This window comes from Clupea harengus, chromosome 22 (assembly GCF_900700415.2).
Source record: "Clupea harengus chromosome 22, Ch_v2.0.2, whole genome shotgun sequence".
In the NCBI taxonomy this organism is placed as follows: Eukaryota; Metazoa; Chordata; class Actinopteri; order Clupeiformes; family Clupeidae; genus Clupea; species Clupea harengus.
In genome coordinates, this window is record NC_045173.1 from 2,494,881 (window position 1) to 2,512,380 (window position 17,500).

The 17,500-nt window shown below is 46.7% G+C and overlaps 1 protein-coding gene across 1 annotated transcript in view; it reads left to right on the top strand.

Annotated features, from left to right (window-relative positions):
- The window catches only part of apbb2b (amyloid beta (A4) precursor protein-binding, family B, member 2b), a 39,682-nt gene that overhangs the window by 13,077 nt on the left and 9,105 nt on the right, over positions 1-17,500 (top strand). The window contains 13 exon segments of the mRNA XM_031559885.2: positions 84-193; positions 1,093-1,136; positions 2,195-2,713; positions 2,862-3,026; positions 3,028-3,705; positions 10,035-10,261; positions 10,506-10,643; positions 11,334-11,405; positions 13,398-13,460; positions 14,903-15,022; positions 15,174-15,214; positions 16,663-16,810; positions 17,120-17,247. Of these exon segments, the coding sequence (XP_031415745.2) occupies positions 2,209-2,713; positions 2,862-3,026; positions 3,028-3,705; positions 10,035-10,261; positions 10,506-10,643; positions 11,334-11,405; positions 13,398-13,460; positions 14,903-15,022; positions 15,174-15,214; positions 16,663-16,810; positions 17,120-17,247 (2,285 nt within the window). The 5' untranslated portion in view covers positions 84-193; positions 1,093-1,136; positions 2,195-2,208.

The following is a 17,500-nucleotide window of genomic DNA, read 5'->3' on the forward strand; positions in this document are numbered from 1 at the left end:
ACGGGGGGCACTCAGTCATAGGGGTTTGCTGTGTTTGCCTGCAGTAAATGAGTCTTTTGTCTTGTTGTGTTTCTGTCACACAGAGTGGCTGTATATGTATGATGACATTGCTGCAAACGGGTGGAGAGCGATACAGTGACACCATCATGGACAAAGCCTCATTTTGGAACTTTCCAGAATTCTCAGCTCTCTGGTGAGTACAGTTTATATGATGAATGTGTGTGTGTGTGTGTGTGTGTGTGTGTGTGTGTGTGTGTGTGTGTCTGAGAGAGAGAGAGGGAGAGAGAGAGAGAGAGAGAGAGAGAGAGAGAGAGACAGAGAGAAAGAGCATATCTTTACTGTATGCCCCCTGAGACGGACCACCCCACATCTGCTGCAGCCATCTTGCTCAGGGCCAGAGTAGCACTATTGCATTCCATGTTCTAGCAGCCCTTTATGGGTCTGGGGTGGGCTGTCAGCCCTGCTTTATGGGCCAGCGTGAGTCTGTGGAGAGCTAACGCTGGAGCATTGCCTTGTTTTTTACACTGCATTTCGGATGCTTTAGTTTCCAACCTTATTTCCTCCATGCCTGTTTTGTGCATTTGAGCACCAGTCCTCGATGACTCGACAATACTGTGCTTGAACAAAACAATACATCTCTTTCGCAATCCTCTTTGCATGTGATCGGCTAGAGGAAATAATCACCTGTTTTGGGAGAAAGATAGCGCCCTGTCTTTGAAATGATAGAAGTGTAGCTACAGGGGATGGACTGTTTTCATTTGAGAAATAGCCTTTTTTGCAGTGTCTCAGCGTATTCACTGTGATCAGTACAGTCAGTGGTCTATTTTTACAAGGACAGCGTACTGGTCTTCTGAGCAATCAAGAGTTCAGGCCAGGACTGTGGTGATTCATGTGGTGACAGCCACAGAGTCAGATGTGTTGTCCTGCCTTAATACGGAATCACAAACGAAGCTCTCCTTAAATGGGATTTATTGTAGAAGTGGTTTACTGTGATGCACCCCAGGTTCTGGTAAGTATGTGTCTGTTATTTAAATTAGATGTATATTGTTAAGCTTTGAGCATTTTTATTTACTCAGTGTTTCTTTGCATCAGATTTTCATTTTCTGAAGACTCATCTGGTCTGAGGCTGATCTCAGGTACCTGCATTTCTCTGTGTAGCTATCTCTTTTTCTATTTCTCTCCCTCTATCTTTCTCTTTCTTTCTCATGGAATAACTGTTTTCCATAGTGAGTGCGGATATGAATGAATGACTGTCTTTGTAAACAGTCCTGAGATGAGCTTCCCTCAGGCGTAATTCGATTTTGAACTAAATGAGCCGCAAGTGCAGTCACCAGCTTAGCTAAAATTTGTTCATTAAAATTAATTTGAATTTGACAGATGGAAATGAATTAAATTTGTTTGTGTTTGTGGTGCTCATCTTTGTGTAAAATAATCACAGAGAACCTTAAGAAAGACCCCTTTAAATAGACTTGATAGCCTTGAAATAGGCTTTGGGATTTTTGAACCTGGGTCCACTTTTTAGATCTTTTGGGGTCTAAAATGTTACTAGGGACACTTAACGATCGAAGTCGGTCCAGTATTGAGTTAGAACGCTAAAACCAATTACCACAAAATGGCTATACAATGGAGTCCTATGAGGCAAGCATCTGTGTCCAAATAAACCACTTGTTTTCACCACTGACAGGCTCATAAATGTTATTATAAGTGTCTGACAACAAGAAAAGGATCCCTACAGAGATACACCTGCATCTGTTTACCTCAAGAACTGTAATAAAACAGCACAGCAAATGACTGTTTTGACAGTTAGTGGTTTACCTTTCTCTGGTCTCTGACGTAGGACCCCATTCATAGGAGAACATTGTGTAGCTTTTTTGTGATTGCTGGTTTTAGCGTTCAAACTCAATACTGCACCGATTTCGATTGTTTTCCTTTAGTGACTTTATTAAGGTTTGTCTTCTGAGACATCTGACAGTAGACTCATTACCAATTAACCTCATTGCTTCCCCTAATAATCCCCCTAGATTAGGTTTCCCTTCCCCTTTTAGATTACCTCTGTTTTTCTATTTTCTATCTTCTCAACTTAACATGTATGCTTTCACCATTGTTTGAGTATGTATTGATTATTATAGTATTATCAAAGAATGTAAATTATATTATTGTTGAGATAATATATTTATGGTTATCTGTGTTTCAGACTCCTTGGACATAATGTCGGTGTGTGTGCAGTCATCCTGTAACTCCACCCCATCTGTGGATGTGGCCAATCACAACGGCTCCCAAGTGGCTCCTCCCACTTCGCTGAGCCTGCGCTCCTCCCACAACCAGCTGCTGAGCACTGAGCTCATGAAGCAGGGCTCGTCCACGCCTCCCAAGTGTCGCAAGAAGTACGCGCTCACCAGCATCCAGAGTGCCATGGGCCTGAGCGACACGGCCCCTCCTGCCCAAGCCCCAGCCTCCGCCCCAGACCCCGACCCCTCCTCCAACCCCAAACACGCCAAGAACGGGGTCAATCAGCTGCGCAAGGCTGCTGAACATCAAGACCTCAACAAGAACACCAGTGAGCTCGTCCCACATGCTAACCTTGAGCCTGAGCTCAACAAGAACACCAGTGCGCTCGTCCCACATGCTAACTCTGAGCTCAACAAGAACACCAGTGAGCTCGTCCCACATGCTAACTCTGAGCTCAACAAGAACACCAGTGAGCACGTCCCACATGCTAACTCTGAGCTCAACAAGAACACCAGTGAGCACGTCCCACATGCTAACCCTGAGCTAGAGCTCAACAAGAACACCAGTGAGCACGTCCCACATGCTAACCCTGAGCCTAGAGCTCAACAAGAACACCAATGAGCACGTCCCACATGCTAACCCTGAGCCTGAGCTCAACAAGAACACCAATGAGCACGTCCCACATGCTAACTCTGAGCCTGAGCTCAATGCGGACGAGCAGGAGCTCAGCGCAGAGCAGGACTCCCACATGGATCTGGACTCCAACACGCTGAGTGAGTCTGTGTCCAGCGAGGATGCAGTGGACCTGAACACAACAGCGGAAGAGGGAGGAGGAGGAGGAAGAGGACCGCATCTCCAATGCTTCGCTGGCTGACTCAGACGACCTGCTCATCCTGCCGGAACTCCACAAGGTGGACGATGACGAAAAGGATGTGAAGAAGTCCCCAACCCTGGACAGGAAGTCACCTTCCCTGGACAGGAAGTCGCCCTCTGAGAACAAGGGGTCACCTTCCCTGGACAGGAAGTCGCCCTCTGAGAACAAGGGGTCACCTTCCCTGGACAGGAAGTCGCCCTCTGAGAACAAGGGGTCACCTTCCCTGGACAGGAAGTCGCCCTCTGAGGACAAGGGGTCACCTTCCCTGGACAGGAAGTCGCCCTCTGAGGACAAGGGGTCTTGCGAGGAGAAGAGCAGGATCCTGCTGGAGGCGGATGATGCGCTGGAACAGGAAGTGACTCAGCCTCTGTTAAAGCAGCCCCGCCCCCCCTCACTGCCCAAGCAGCCCAGCTCTGAGGACACGCCCCTTCTGTCCTCCTCCCCTTCCTCCTCACCGGAGGTGAAGAAGGACAGGCCGAGAACGGGGGCCAAGACGGACTGTGCCCTCAACCGCATCCAGAGCCTGGCCCCTAGCGACGAGGAGTCCAGCTGGACCACACTCTCCCAGGACAGCGCCTCCCTGGGCTCTCCAGAAGAGACTGGTAAACAGACACACACACACACACACACACACACACACACACACACACACACACACACACACACACACACACACACACACACACACACACACAAGATATCACTCTGTCTCCCTGTCTCTTTCTTTCTCTCACTCCCTCACTGTGTGTCTCACACTAGCTCAGAAGAGCGTACAGAATAGTTCACTAGAACTCTTTTTAATAAACATTTTATGCTCTCGTTCTCGGTCATACTCACACACATAGCAACAGTACCTAGGTATTAAGGCAAGAGTGTTAAATGCATACATACACAATGCTATGTTTGCTTGGAGAGCCAAGTGTATGTGACATTCCTCTCATGCCGTTTGGAGGTGTGTGTGGTTAGTAGGCAGGTGTGACATCACGAGCAGGCTTCACACTGAGCTGCCAGTGAAATGCCATGACGTCGGGAGCAGAGAGAGGGGCGGAGGGGGGGGGGGGGGTCAGAATCGGCTCAGGAGTCTCAGAAGCACTAGTCTGACTTTGGGTGGGGAATGGAGTGTAAGCTGCTGTTTGTGTTCGTCATGTCTTGTAGAGGAGAACTGGGACTGAAAGTGAAACAACATGCATCTTGAGTTTGTATTGCTGTGAGTCATGTTAGTGTGAGCATGTGGAAGCATGTGCTTTGTTAAAGAAATACCAGCATTGTGCTGCTATTGTAACTGGAGCAGGATTGTAACAGTTGTGTGAGTTTGAGCAGATGTTGAGGGTAAACACCATTACACACAGCCTGAGGTGTCTGTGATTAGAGCCAACTGTGTATAGGTCCCATGGAGTCTGTGTGGGTCAGTAGCCCATGTACACGTTAATTAGCACTCCTCCAGGTGCTGCCAGTGTAGGGCTCTGCTCTCTCCCCCAGATGGGGCTCTGCTATCTCCCTCAGATGGGGCTCTTGGTCTGAAGCATGGCTGCCTGCTCAAATACTTAAAGGACCTGAGAAGAATCCCATGCGTTTGAGGAAAGGCTTCCGTGCAGCCAAGGCCTCTCTCTAGAGCGGAGCAGACGTCATGAGCCCTCGTTCAGTGAACTCTCTCTCTCCCCATGGCCCTGTATCAGGCTCCTGCTGGGGGGAATACCAGCTGCTATTATTATGACAGTATGTGTAACTGGTAGCAGTTAACACCTAGAGTATCAGTTGGCTCTAGTCTTCACATTGTTTAGGCTCTCTTGATAAGAACTGTACTTGTCATTTCTGATGGTAATGGATTAGTCTTGTCTTGATTCTCGTCTAGTCTTGTCATCTTTCTAGTCTTGGTGCTGCTCGCTGGGTTGCTTTGTCCGTTATTGTTGAGTTCATTGGGACTGATAGTACAGATGGTGGTCCAGTGTTATTTTGATGGTAGCTGAGCTGTGGTGGCAGAGGTCTGTGTCTGTTAATCAGTGTGTGTGTGTGTGTGTGTGTGTGTGTGAGCTCCATGTTCTGTGGGAAGCTGTTTTTTGCTGCATGGTAGCAGTGCTGCTTTGATGTCATGTTTGTCTGCAGTGTGTGTGTCACGGCACTGCGTGTGTGTGTGTTTGTTTGTGTGTGTGTGTGTGTGTGTGTGTGTGCGTTTGATCCTGCAGGGTTTCCCCCTTCTCTCTCGTTCTCCCCACACCGCCCCTCTCTTCTTTCTCTGTACCGTGGCTCGGTCACGTGACCCCAGCTGCTGTCTGATACTGCAGGAGAAATGATCTTCAGGTTGCTACGACAACAGAATGTGCTTTGAGGAAGGAGCGTTCCGAGTGAGCAAACATCCCGGCGAGCGACAGGCAGACAGGAAATGCTCTGTGCAGGCTCTGTGTATGTTCCTGCCCAGTGATGGCGAATTAGATAGAAAAAAAAGGGAAAGAGAAAAAAGAGGCAAAATAGCATCCAGGCAAAAGGAGTAGAGCAGCCCGTCTCTCTCCCTCCCCCCGCTCTTTGCCTCTCTCTCTCTCTCTCTCTCTCTCTCTCTCTCTCTGTCCCTCTCTCGCTGCCTCTGCCTGTGTCTCCCTCGCTCCCATGCTCTGAATGATGCTCGCTGCTGTTCAGTCATGATGCTGGGCAAAGACTACATGCTGGCCATTGTTATTGTCAATTACGAGGGTAGGTAAAGTGGATGCGTGTGTGTGTGTCTGAATGCACACGCATGTCTGTGTCTGTGTGTGTGTGTGTCGTCGCTAACATGCTGCGCAGCACCGGTGTCTCCTTCACATGTGCTCGCCCACTGATGCAGTGTGTGTGTGTGTGAGAGAGAGAGAGAGAGAGAGAGAGAGAGAGAGAGACAGACAGAGAGAGATGCTGCCGTAGTCGGGGGTGTCAGGGTTAAGAGAGTTAGAAATATGTTTTAACGGAGAGCATTGGGCTGTGGGTGTGTCTGTGTCCTGTGTGTGTGAGAATGTGTGTTTGTGTGTATGCTTGTGCATGCAAGGTGTGCGTATGTTTGTGTGTGTGTGTGTGTGTGTGTGTGTGTGTGTGTGTGTGTGTGTGTGTGTGTGTGTGTGTGTGTGTGTGTGTGTGTGTGTGTGTGTGCGTGGTGTGTGTGCGCGCGCGCCGTATGTGTGTGCACATGTGTATGCTTGTGCATGCAAGGTGTGCATATGTGTGTGTGTGTGTGTGTGGTGTGTGTGTGTGTGTGTGTGTGTGTGTGTGTGTGTGTGTGTGTGGTGTGTGTGTGTTGTGTGTGTGTGTTTGAGCAGCCACCAGACAGGTTTATAGCATTGATATAGCTGTCCCCACCCCCTTATACGAGCGAAAGAGAAGCAGAGAAAGGGAGGAAGAGCACAGAGAGGAGATGGAGGTGGAGAACGATGCAGACAGAGAGGATGGGGAGCATGGGTTGAGAAACATGGCTACAGCTCTTTGACTCTTAGTTAATGGAGCACGGGTTGAGAAACATGGCTACAGCTCTTTGAGACTCAGTTTAGGGGCACGGTTGAAACATGGCACGCTCTTGGACTCAGTTTAGGAGCACGGGTTGAGAAACATGGCTACAGCTCTTTGAGACTCAGTTTAGGGAGCACGGGTTGAAACATGGCTACAGCTCTTTGACTCTTAGTTTAGGGAGCACGGGTTGAGAAACATGGCTACAGCTCTTTGACTCTTAGTTTAGGGAGCACGGGTTGAGAAACATGGCTACAGCTCTTTGCTTAGTTTAGGGAGCATGGGTTGAGAAACATGGCTACAGCTCTTTGACTCTTAGTTTAGGGAGCACGGGTTGAGAAACATGGCTACAGCTCTTTGACTCTTAGTTTAGGGAGCACGGGTTGAGAAACATGGCTACAGCTCTTTGTGACTCAGTTTAGGGAGCATGGGTTGAGAAACATGGCTACAGCTCTTTGAGACTCAGTTTAGGGAGCATGGGTTGAGAAACATGGCTACAGCTCTTTGAGACTCAGTTTAGGGAGCACGGGTTGAGAAACATGCCTACAGCTCTTTGAGACTCAGTTTAGGGAGCATGGGTTGAGAAACATGGCTACAGCTCTTTGAGACTCAGTTTAGGAGCACGGGTTGAGAAACATGGCTACAGCTCTTTGAGACTCAGTTTGGAGCACGGGTTGAGAAACATGGCTACAGCTCTTTGACTCTTAGTTAATGGAGCACGGGTTGAGAAACATGGCTACAGCTCTTTGAGACTCAGTTTAGGGAGCACGGGTTGAGAAACATGGCTACAGCTCTTTGAGACTCAGTTTAGGGAGCACGGGTTGAGAAACATGGCTACAGCTCTTTGAGACTCAGTTTAGGGAGCACGGGTTGAGAAACATGGCTACAGCTCTTTGACTCTTAGTTTAGGGAGCACGGGTTGAGAAACATGGCTACAGCTCTTTGACTCTTAGTTTAGGGAGCACGGGTTGAGAAACATGGCTACAGCTCTTTGACTCTTAGTTTAGGGAGCATGGGTTGAGAAACATGGCTACAGCTCTTTGACTCTTAGTTTAGGGAGCACGGGTTGAGAAACATGGCTACAGCTCTTTGACTCTTAGTTTAGGGAGCACGGGTTGAGAAACATGGCTACAGCTCTTTGTGACTCAGTTTAGGGAGCATGGGTTGAGAAACATGGCTACAGCTCTTTGAGACTCAGTTTAGGAGCATGGGTTGAGAAACATGGCTACAGCTCTTTGAGACTCAGTTTAGGGAGCACGGGTTGAGAAACATGCCTACAGCTCTTTGAGACTCAGTTTAGGGAGCATGGGTTGAGAAACATGGCTACAGCTCTTTGAGACTCAGTTTAGGGAGCACGGGTTGAGAAACATGGCTACAGCTCTTTGTGACTCAGTTTAGGGAGCATGCGTTGAGAAACATGGCTACAGCTCTTTGTCTCTTAGTTTAGGGAGCATGGGTTGAGAAACATGGCTACAGCTCTTTGACTCTTAGTTAATGGAGCACGGGTTGAGAAACATGGCTACAGCTCTTTGACTCTTAGTTTAGGGAGCACGGGTTGAGAAACATGGCTACAGCTCTTTGACTCTTAGTTAATGGAGCACGGGTTGAGAAACATGGCTACTGCTCTTTGACTCTCAGTTTCTGTCTCTCTTCCCCCAGCCTACTCACTCTCTCTTTCTTGCTCTGGATGATTTAGTTCCAGAGAGTGACAGATCACTCCAAGGGAGGTGTTTGGTTAACCATGCCTCTGTCTCTGCATGTTTTCTGCCTCAGTGTGTGAGTGATGCTTTAACTGTTGTCATTCTTTAGAAATGTACAGAATCTAAAGAGTCTCTTGTTCTCTTTTGTCTTTTGTACGTTTGTATATATGTGTGAGTATTTAAGTTTATGAGGTATGTAACAACCAATAAAGTTGTGTATAGACTTCTTGGTCCAGAGTGACCTACTTTCACTGCTGGGACTACAGCTCCCAGACTGCATTGCTAATGAGCTTCCCTTTATAGAAGTCCTGTGAAGTAACGTCATTTATCTCCATTCTCAGTGGTTTCTGTTAGGATGCACCGGCTGGGATGCACATATAAGTGTGTGCTGTGTGTATTATATCGTCACCTTCCTAAAATAATTGCCTAAGTAATTTTTTGACGAAAATGACTTTTTTGCCTAAATCATCTCCTCATGATGCTGGCCACCTCTGGTAAAATCGCCTACATCCTCAGTTGAACATCATGTGATTCTACCCCTGTAGTATAATGGCCTATGTCAAGAGTGTGACTTTTGTACTTTTGCAGTTTTATGTTGCCTAAGTCAAAAGACAATATGACTTAGGCAATTTTACAAGCTTTTCAAAATGACTTAAGCAAATTATACAAGCTTTATTGTTAACAGAGTTGAAGGTTTAATATTGCTTAAGTCACAAAGGCCTACGTAATTTATTCCTCTTGTGTTACATAATTGACATACCATTGTTATTAGTATGTCAAAAGTCATCTTTTGTCATAACCTTTTTGAGTGAAATTATCAATAAATGTCATATATTCAAGTTTTTTGTGTTTTCTGAAAAACCTGAAAAAGTGACTTAGGCAATTATTTTATGAAGGTGACGATATCCTGTATTGTAAGTCAAATATGTCTCTGATTTGACTATGGTCAGGTTTAATTTCCTGTTTATAGGCTGCAACTTAGTTCTGAATCCCCAGCCCTCTGTTAACAGTGTCTTCAAACCTTAGCTAAATATATGACCCGGTACACACACACAAACACACACACACACACACACACACACACACACAAATGACACATTGTGTGAACTTCATTGTGACTGTTGCATTGATAATGGGCTTGTCATGTCCACACAGTTCCCTTGTGCGTGAGTCACCCCTTTGCTGCAGGCGTGCAGGAGCTAGTCCTCAGACAGCCTCTCCATTTACCCAGAACACCTTGCGTAGCTCATATACCCAGAGTGCGTCACAGGAAGTTGAGAGGACCCAGGGCATTAGTGGTGCTAGAGTCATGCTGTCAGTAGGGTCATGCATTCTTGTATAACAAGACACACACACACACACACACACACACACACACACACCACACACACACAAACACACACACACACACACACACACACACACACACACACACACACACACACACACACACACACACACACACACACACACACACACACACACATGACTGAAAGGATTTTCATGTTCATAAGCTACCCATATTTCCAGGAAGCGCATCCTCATAGCATTAACATTCCTCATCTGTGTGTGTGTGTCCATGTGTGTGCGTGTCTGTGTGTCTGTGTGTGCGTGTGTGCGTGTCTGTGTGTGTGTGTGTGTGTGTGTGTGTGTGTGTGTGTGTGTGTGGTGTGTTGTCTGTGTGTTGTGTGTGTGTGTGTGTGTGTGTGTGTGTGTGTGTGTGTGTGTGTGTGTGTGTGTGTGTGTGTGTGTGTGTGTGCTTGTCTCAGATATCTGGAGTGAGCAGGCGTGTCACACAGACCCAGACCTCCCCCCAGGATGGAAGAAGATCACAGACATGGCGGGCATCTACTACTGGCACATCCCCACGGGCACCACCCAATGGGAACGGCCCGCATCCAGAGCCACGCCCCCAGATGCCATGCCCACCTGTGCACAGACCGCACGCAAACACTCCTCCGGCTCCCTCTCACCCTCACCCACACCAGACCAGGAGGTGAGGACACACACACACACACACACACACCTTCACAACTGATCTCAATCCTCACACACACACACACTCCTTCTTCCTCACACATACATTCATACACTCACTCAGGAACACACACTCATATAATCGCAACAGACACACGCATAGAAATCACTGTGATCCCAACCCAGGGAACCTTTTCGATGATATCCCTGCAGTGTTCTTATTGTGTGTGTGTGTGTGTGTGTGTGTGTGTGTGTGTGTCCAGGCTGAGGTGTTCTTCAGAGATGCGTCTCTGCGTTCAGGGAGCACCACCTCCGAGGGCTCTGTAGAGCCCATGCCCATGCCTATGCACATCCCGGACGCTGAGGTGGCAAACTACGGATTTGTCAACACCTGCTACTTTGTGAGTCTTGAGTCTCATCGCGTGCGTTGTTTAATTCATCACACGCATCCCCTTTCTGGCAGGAACATGTACTGTAAATGTTGTTTAATTCATCACACTCATCCCCTTTCTGGCAGGAACATGTACTGTAAATGTTGTTTAAGCTGAAGGGTAAGAATACATATTTTGAGGGCATATCTGAGATGGAGATCAGTGGAAAAATATTCATATTAAATTCAGCTTGATGCAGATTTTATATTGGTTTGAAAAATTGTGACTATATTTTATTCATCGTGTGTGTAACTGTCACTGTTCAACCCAATTATTCCAGTGTAAGAAAAATAACATTCACTCTGGGAGAAGCATGCTTCTCTGCTGCATATGTCTGGCCATTGATCACTGGGGATTTATGCTGATTACTGGGTGGAACCAGCGAGTTACATCAGTATTTGACAAGAATCGGAATGCATGAAATTTCATACAGAAAGACAGGCATTTTAGCTGGGCTTTTGATGCCTTTTTTAAAAAGTATTGTAAACTGGTGGCTGTTGTTGCCCATACTTTTTTTGTTGTGTCCTGCTATTGTGTGTGTGTGTGTGTTGTGTTGTGTGTGTTTTTGTGTGTGTGTGTGTGTGTTTTTGTGTGTGTGTGTGTGTGTGTGTTTCTGTTGTGCTACCTACAGTACCTTCTCTGTTCTGTGTCCCTCTATAGCCACGGTCCTCATCACTGCATCTCATGGCAGATCAAGACAAAAGCACTCATACACAACAGTCCCAGGAGAAGGTTAGTGTCTATCTCTGCAATTCTTTCTTTCTTTCTTTCTTTCTTTCTCTCGGTCTTCCTCTTCCTGTCCTTTGGCCCCTGATGATGTTTCTTTTGTGTGATGATGTAATGATGACATTACCAGCAGTGCAGAAAACAAACAAGCTCCTTCTCCCAGAGCTTATGAATCATGGGACAGCTCCCATACAAAAGTATTCATTTGATGTGAAGTATATATAGTGTTGGGGAGTAACATGTAACGGCATTATGTATTTAGCATACAAAATAGGAGTAACTGTATTTAGATGCAGTTACAGTTGAAGTTGTTCAATGTTCAGTCAGAATACCGTTACATTGATCCCTCGAAGGGATTACTTTTTTAATCGTCACATGTAGACTATTCACTCTCAAATTCAAATATTCCCATAAACCAATCTGGGTCTGTTGAGCCCTGCCACTGCCACTGCCACCCAGTCAATGTTCAGAACTTCAGATCCCCACACCTGTCACTGACCTTCTAAAGAAACATACCTGAGTTATTCACCTGAGGTATTCACCTTCTAAAGAACATACCTGAGTTATTCACCTGACTTATTCAGTCATGGTGTGTTCAAAGCAAGCACATTTAGATTTTTTTTTTTTAAAAGGAAAAAGCCAGCAGCTTATGATGCACATTTAAATGAAAACCCCGAGGAATAGAACATCGGCCATTTAATCGTAATTACGACCCATCTTACCGGTATATTAAATTTCATTTGATTTCCTGCGACAGCTTCCTTCCAAAGCCAGTGTGTGTCATTTGTCAAACCACGCTGAGCAATGAAGCAATGAAACCACTGGAATTGTCCCGGCACTAAGAGTCAAACCAGGCCCATCTCAGAGTCCAATCGGAGGACTTTCAATTTAACTGAAAATGAGAAGCGTGCAAAAGACGTCATATTATTTCACACCATATTTCAAAATACAGGAACAAGCTTTGAGAGTCCATGTCATTGATTCCTCCTTCATCAATTCATCAATCAAATCAATTAGTTTATAAAGCAGCCTTACCTTTTACGTTAGAATGACATCATTAACCTCTTTATTCACTGCATTATTTCCTGCCAAACCATCTTTTTAAATGTAGTCTGATTTGTCAGGTTAGAGGTCAGACTATATAGTGCAAAAGCTGTTCAGGTTCAGGTACCTCTGGAAAGGCTGGGAGGTTTTACGGGTCTCAACATTATGGGACAGTAGAATGCATTAGAGTGGTAAATATTGTGGAAAAGTACAACTAATCTGACTACATTAAATCATTAAATGACCTACAATAATACCAAACAGTATATAAGCCAGTTGTTAGATGGAATAGCACGGCACACAAAGGGGGTTAATGAAGGAACAATTTATTAATGTATTGATTATAAGGTTAGGGTTGTTTTAGAGCTAAAGTGAGACTGTAGCCTGATACATAATGTTGTGCTGATATTTTACGTTGTCATGAATTTGTTTTCTATTTCTATGATCAGACTTTTGCCCATATTGCAAAGATCAATTAGGTGTCACAGCCATGTACAGGTCAACTCTGTGCCTAGGTGACGGGGTGACCTTAAACACACGCCTCCCAGCACTGCGTACATACAGCTGGTTTCATCTCTGTTAGCGACATGATGTCACATGATGTTTGATAAGTCACATTAGAAATGACAGGTTTTCATCAGTGACAGAAGAACAGCATGATTGATGAACTTTAACAGGAGTAAGAGTGGTGTGCCTTCTCAGGAAAGTCACACTCCCTCACTGCTTTTGTAGACATATCCTCTCACACCAGCCCTGTGCACACACACACACACACACACACACACACACACACAGATGCACACGCACACATATGCCTGTGAAGAGAGCTAACAGCCCTGTCTTGTCTCTCTCCTTTGTCCCCCCATGACCCCCTTGAACCTTGCCCCCTGCCCCCTGACCTGGTGTTTGTGCACATGTGTGTGTGTGTGTGTGCGCGTGTGAATAACACCGTAGAAACAGTCTTGGAGTGAGTTTGCCGTGGGCACTGGTGGAAAGATTGATAGTGAGATCTGGAAGGTCAGTATGTGTCCTAGCCTCAGGTCTGAGGTGGACTCTATGGAAGTACGTGTGATACTCTGGCAGAACTCCCCAGGCCTGCTGACCGACTGCCTGCCTCTGCAGCTCAAACTCTGGGTGTGAGGTCAACCTTGACTGGCCAAAAACAGAGTACCAGCTCTGATGACAATATGACCTCAGAAGGGGAGACCTGTATGTCTTGCATTTCTGCAGGTATCACACATACTTTCACCGAGTATGAATCACACCCCTCTCAGACCTGGTCCTGCAGTGCCACTCAGCATGCTAGTTTTTCTCTCCTTATTTGGTCTCATTTCCTGTGGCTGATGTTCCCTGCTGGTCAGCTTGAGATGGCGAGTGGCTCAGGTTCACCCCCCCCCCTCCCTCCGTCCTGCATGTGAACGCACCACAGTATGAAAGCAGCGCCCACTTCTACATCAAGCACATGACCACTCATCACATGCGGGTGCAGCTGATTCCATGGAGCAGTATACAGTACAGTGAAGGAAGGAGAGGCCCATGATGATCTCACTGAGGTTAAAGTGCATTGAGCTGGAGGACCAGACATTCCAGCCTTAACAGCCTTAACACACATTACATCTGTGCATGTAACACACACACACACACACACACACACACACACTTTACATACACCCACGCATATCTCACACATGGCCTCACTCCTCACGGCTGTGCACAGAGACCTCAGGCATAACATCCACCCAGCTCCCCCACCTGGCTAAAGCCTCCTCCAGAGTGTCTGTGAGAACACCTCAGTTTGACATCAATAACACACCAGCCAGCCTTATGACCAAAAGATACTGAAATGTTTTGATGCATTTTGCCAGTAAATTGTGTGAGATGAATGTTGTAGGAGTTGCAGTGTAGTTTAAACACACACACACACATGTTCAGATGAGTGTTTCAGCCAATAGGCTTCCACTGCTATTGCGGACACCACTCAGTCGTAACCCACAGCAACGGTCATCATGGTGGCTTGTTTACCATCACGCGCAGTTAACTCTGTTTTACTTTGCTCTGAAAACGTCACAGACCATGTCCAGCTGCTGCTTCTCCATCTTGTCTGCTTCTTTCTCTTTGTGTTGGGCAGTCGTACCTCAGTGCTGCTCTCTCTGACTGTGTACATGGCAATGGGCTTCTTTCTCTTTGTGTTGGGCAGTCGTACCTCAGCGTGTCCGTGCTGCGCTCTATGACTGTGTACAAGGCCCTGGCCTTCATCTCTTATTTGGCAGTTAAAACGCCAGGCATGCTCTGTTTCCAACCAGACAAGCTCTCTGTCATGCATGGACACTCAGGGTGAGAAGTTCACCCACTGGAGAAGTTGTTGTGATGAACGCCATGGTGTGTGTGTGTGTGTGTGTGTGTGTGTGTGAGAGGGTAATAGTGTAGTCTAATCTCTCTCTCTCTCTCTGACCATTTAGGACCTGCAGGCAGCCACAATGACCTCTGACCCCAGCCTGAAGGAGTTTGAGGGAGCAACCCTGCGTTACGCTTCCTTGAAGTTGAGGTAAAACCCCTGGGAAGAGATTTAAAGCTTGTGTGTGTGTGTGTGTGTGGTTGTGTGTGTTTTGAGTGTGTAAGTGTGTGCATTGGATGATTTATGACAGCATATGGCTTCATTTCTGATGTAGGACCGTGTGATGTTTATGATGTGTGCTTGGTCTCTCCCTCCAGAAACCCACCGCGTGTGAGGAGGAGGACTCCAGCGGTGTCAACACTGACCCAGAGGCCAAGGTGAGCTCTCCGCTAGCATTGAACTAGCACACACACACACACACACACACACACACACACACACACACACACAGCACATACGCGCACCACACACCACACACACACACACACACACACACACACACACACACACCACACACACACAACATACACACAGGCACGCACACACACACAGGCACAGATACATACACACACACAGGCACAGACACACACAGGCACACACACACACACACACACACACACACACACAGGCACATACACACACACACACACACAGGCACACACACACAGGCACAGATACACACACACACACACACACAGGCACACACACAGGCACAGAACACACACACACACACACACACACACACACACAGGCACAGAACACACACACACAGGCACAACACACACACACACAGGCACAGAACACACACACACACACACACACACACACAACACACACACACACACACACACACACACACACACACACACACACACACACACACACACACACACACACACACACACACACAGGCACAGATACACACACACACAGGCACAGAAACACACACACACACAGGCACAGAAACACACACACACACACACACACACACACACACACACACACACACACACACACACACACACACACACACACACAGGCAGAGATACAGGCACAGGGGGCTCCTGCCACCACAAGTATGTACAGTAAAGGCATCAAAAGCATATGTGGCTGATATGTATTTGTATTTATTTATTTTATTTTGACTATTTAAACTCGTAGTGTAAGGCCACACAAGAGCTCTGTACACAGCTAACTCCTAGCGAAGCTCAGGCAGAGCCTCTCTGCATAGCACTGTGAATGATGGCGGATGAGAACAGTGATTTAGCCTCCAACTCTGGATGTAAAATGCCACACTGTGGACATAAAATGAACTACATGTAACAAACACACACGGGCACACACACTCTCTCTCACACACACACACACACGCATATACAAACGCATATACAAGCGCACGCATATGTGCACACTCTCTCTCACACACACACACACACACACACAAAAGCCTCTCCTTAATATACCACTAATATTACTATATGTAACATTCTAAACCATTTAAAAGAAAGCATTGACAAGTACAGACAATAGAGACAATAGATAAAAAGACTGCAATATATGATATGAAAATATGTACTGTGTATAAATAAATAAATGACAATCTGAATCCTCTTTGATCAAATAGCATTGCACTGTATTTCCCCTAATCCCCACTGCATCCCTTCACAGCCATCAAACCTGGCAGTAAATATTGATTCTGACTCAGTTACTGGAGATCTAATACATCCTTGAAGCAGGGATTGTTACAAAGTTTCATGCATCATATCTCTCCTCTCTCTCTCTCTCGCTCTCTCTTCTATCTCTCTCTCTTATGTGTTTTTTTCCATGTTTTGCAGTGCGCTCCCTTGGATGGGTTGAAATGGCAGAGGAAGACCTGGCTCCAGGCAAAAGCAGTGTTGCTGTGAACAACTGCATCCGCCAGCTGTCCTACTGCAAGAATGACATCAGAGATACAGTGGGCATCTGGGGAGAGGTTGTACACGACTGGAGGAAAATCACACCTATTATTTACACCACACTCCGGAGTTTCTAATGTGCTTTCATTTATGTTTGAGAGATTTTAGAGATGGGTGGATTAGAATGTTAGAATAGTAATAACAGTATATTAAGAGGAGACTTCGGTCCCAGGGGAAACAGAGGCCTGGTAGAGGGTTGTGGGTACTGGCTGTAGAACACCATCTATCTCATTTATGACTATCCTTCAGCTCAGCTTGAGTGTGTGTATTTATATGTATGTGTGTGTGTGTGTGTGTGTGTGGTGTGTGTGTGTGTGTGTGTGTAGGGGAAGGATATGTACTTGCTGTTGGAGAACAACCTGCTGAACCTGGTTGACCCGATGGACCGCAGCGTCCTGCACTCTCAGCCCATCGTCAGCATCCGTGTGTGGGGCGTGGGCCGAGACAACGGCAGGTGAGAACACTGCTGCGGCTCTCGAGACTCCTGGGGGCTGGAGAGGAGGAGAGGAGGAGAGAGGAGAGGAGGAGAGGAGGAGAGAAGAGGAGAGGAGAGGAGGAGAGAAGAGGAGAGGAGAGGAGAGGAGAGGAGAGAAGAGGAGTAGAGAGGAGAGGAGTAGAGAGGAGAGGAGGAGTAGAGAGGAGAGGAGGAGAGAAGAGGAGTAGAGGGGAGAGGAGAGGAGAGGAGAGGAGGAGAGGAGAGGAGAGAA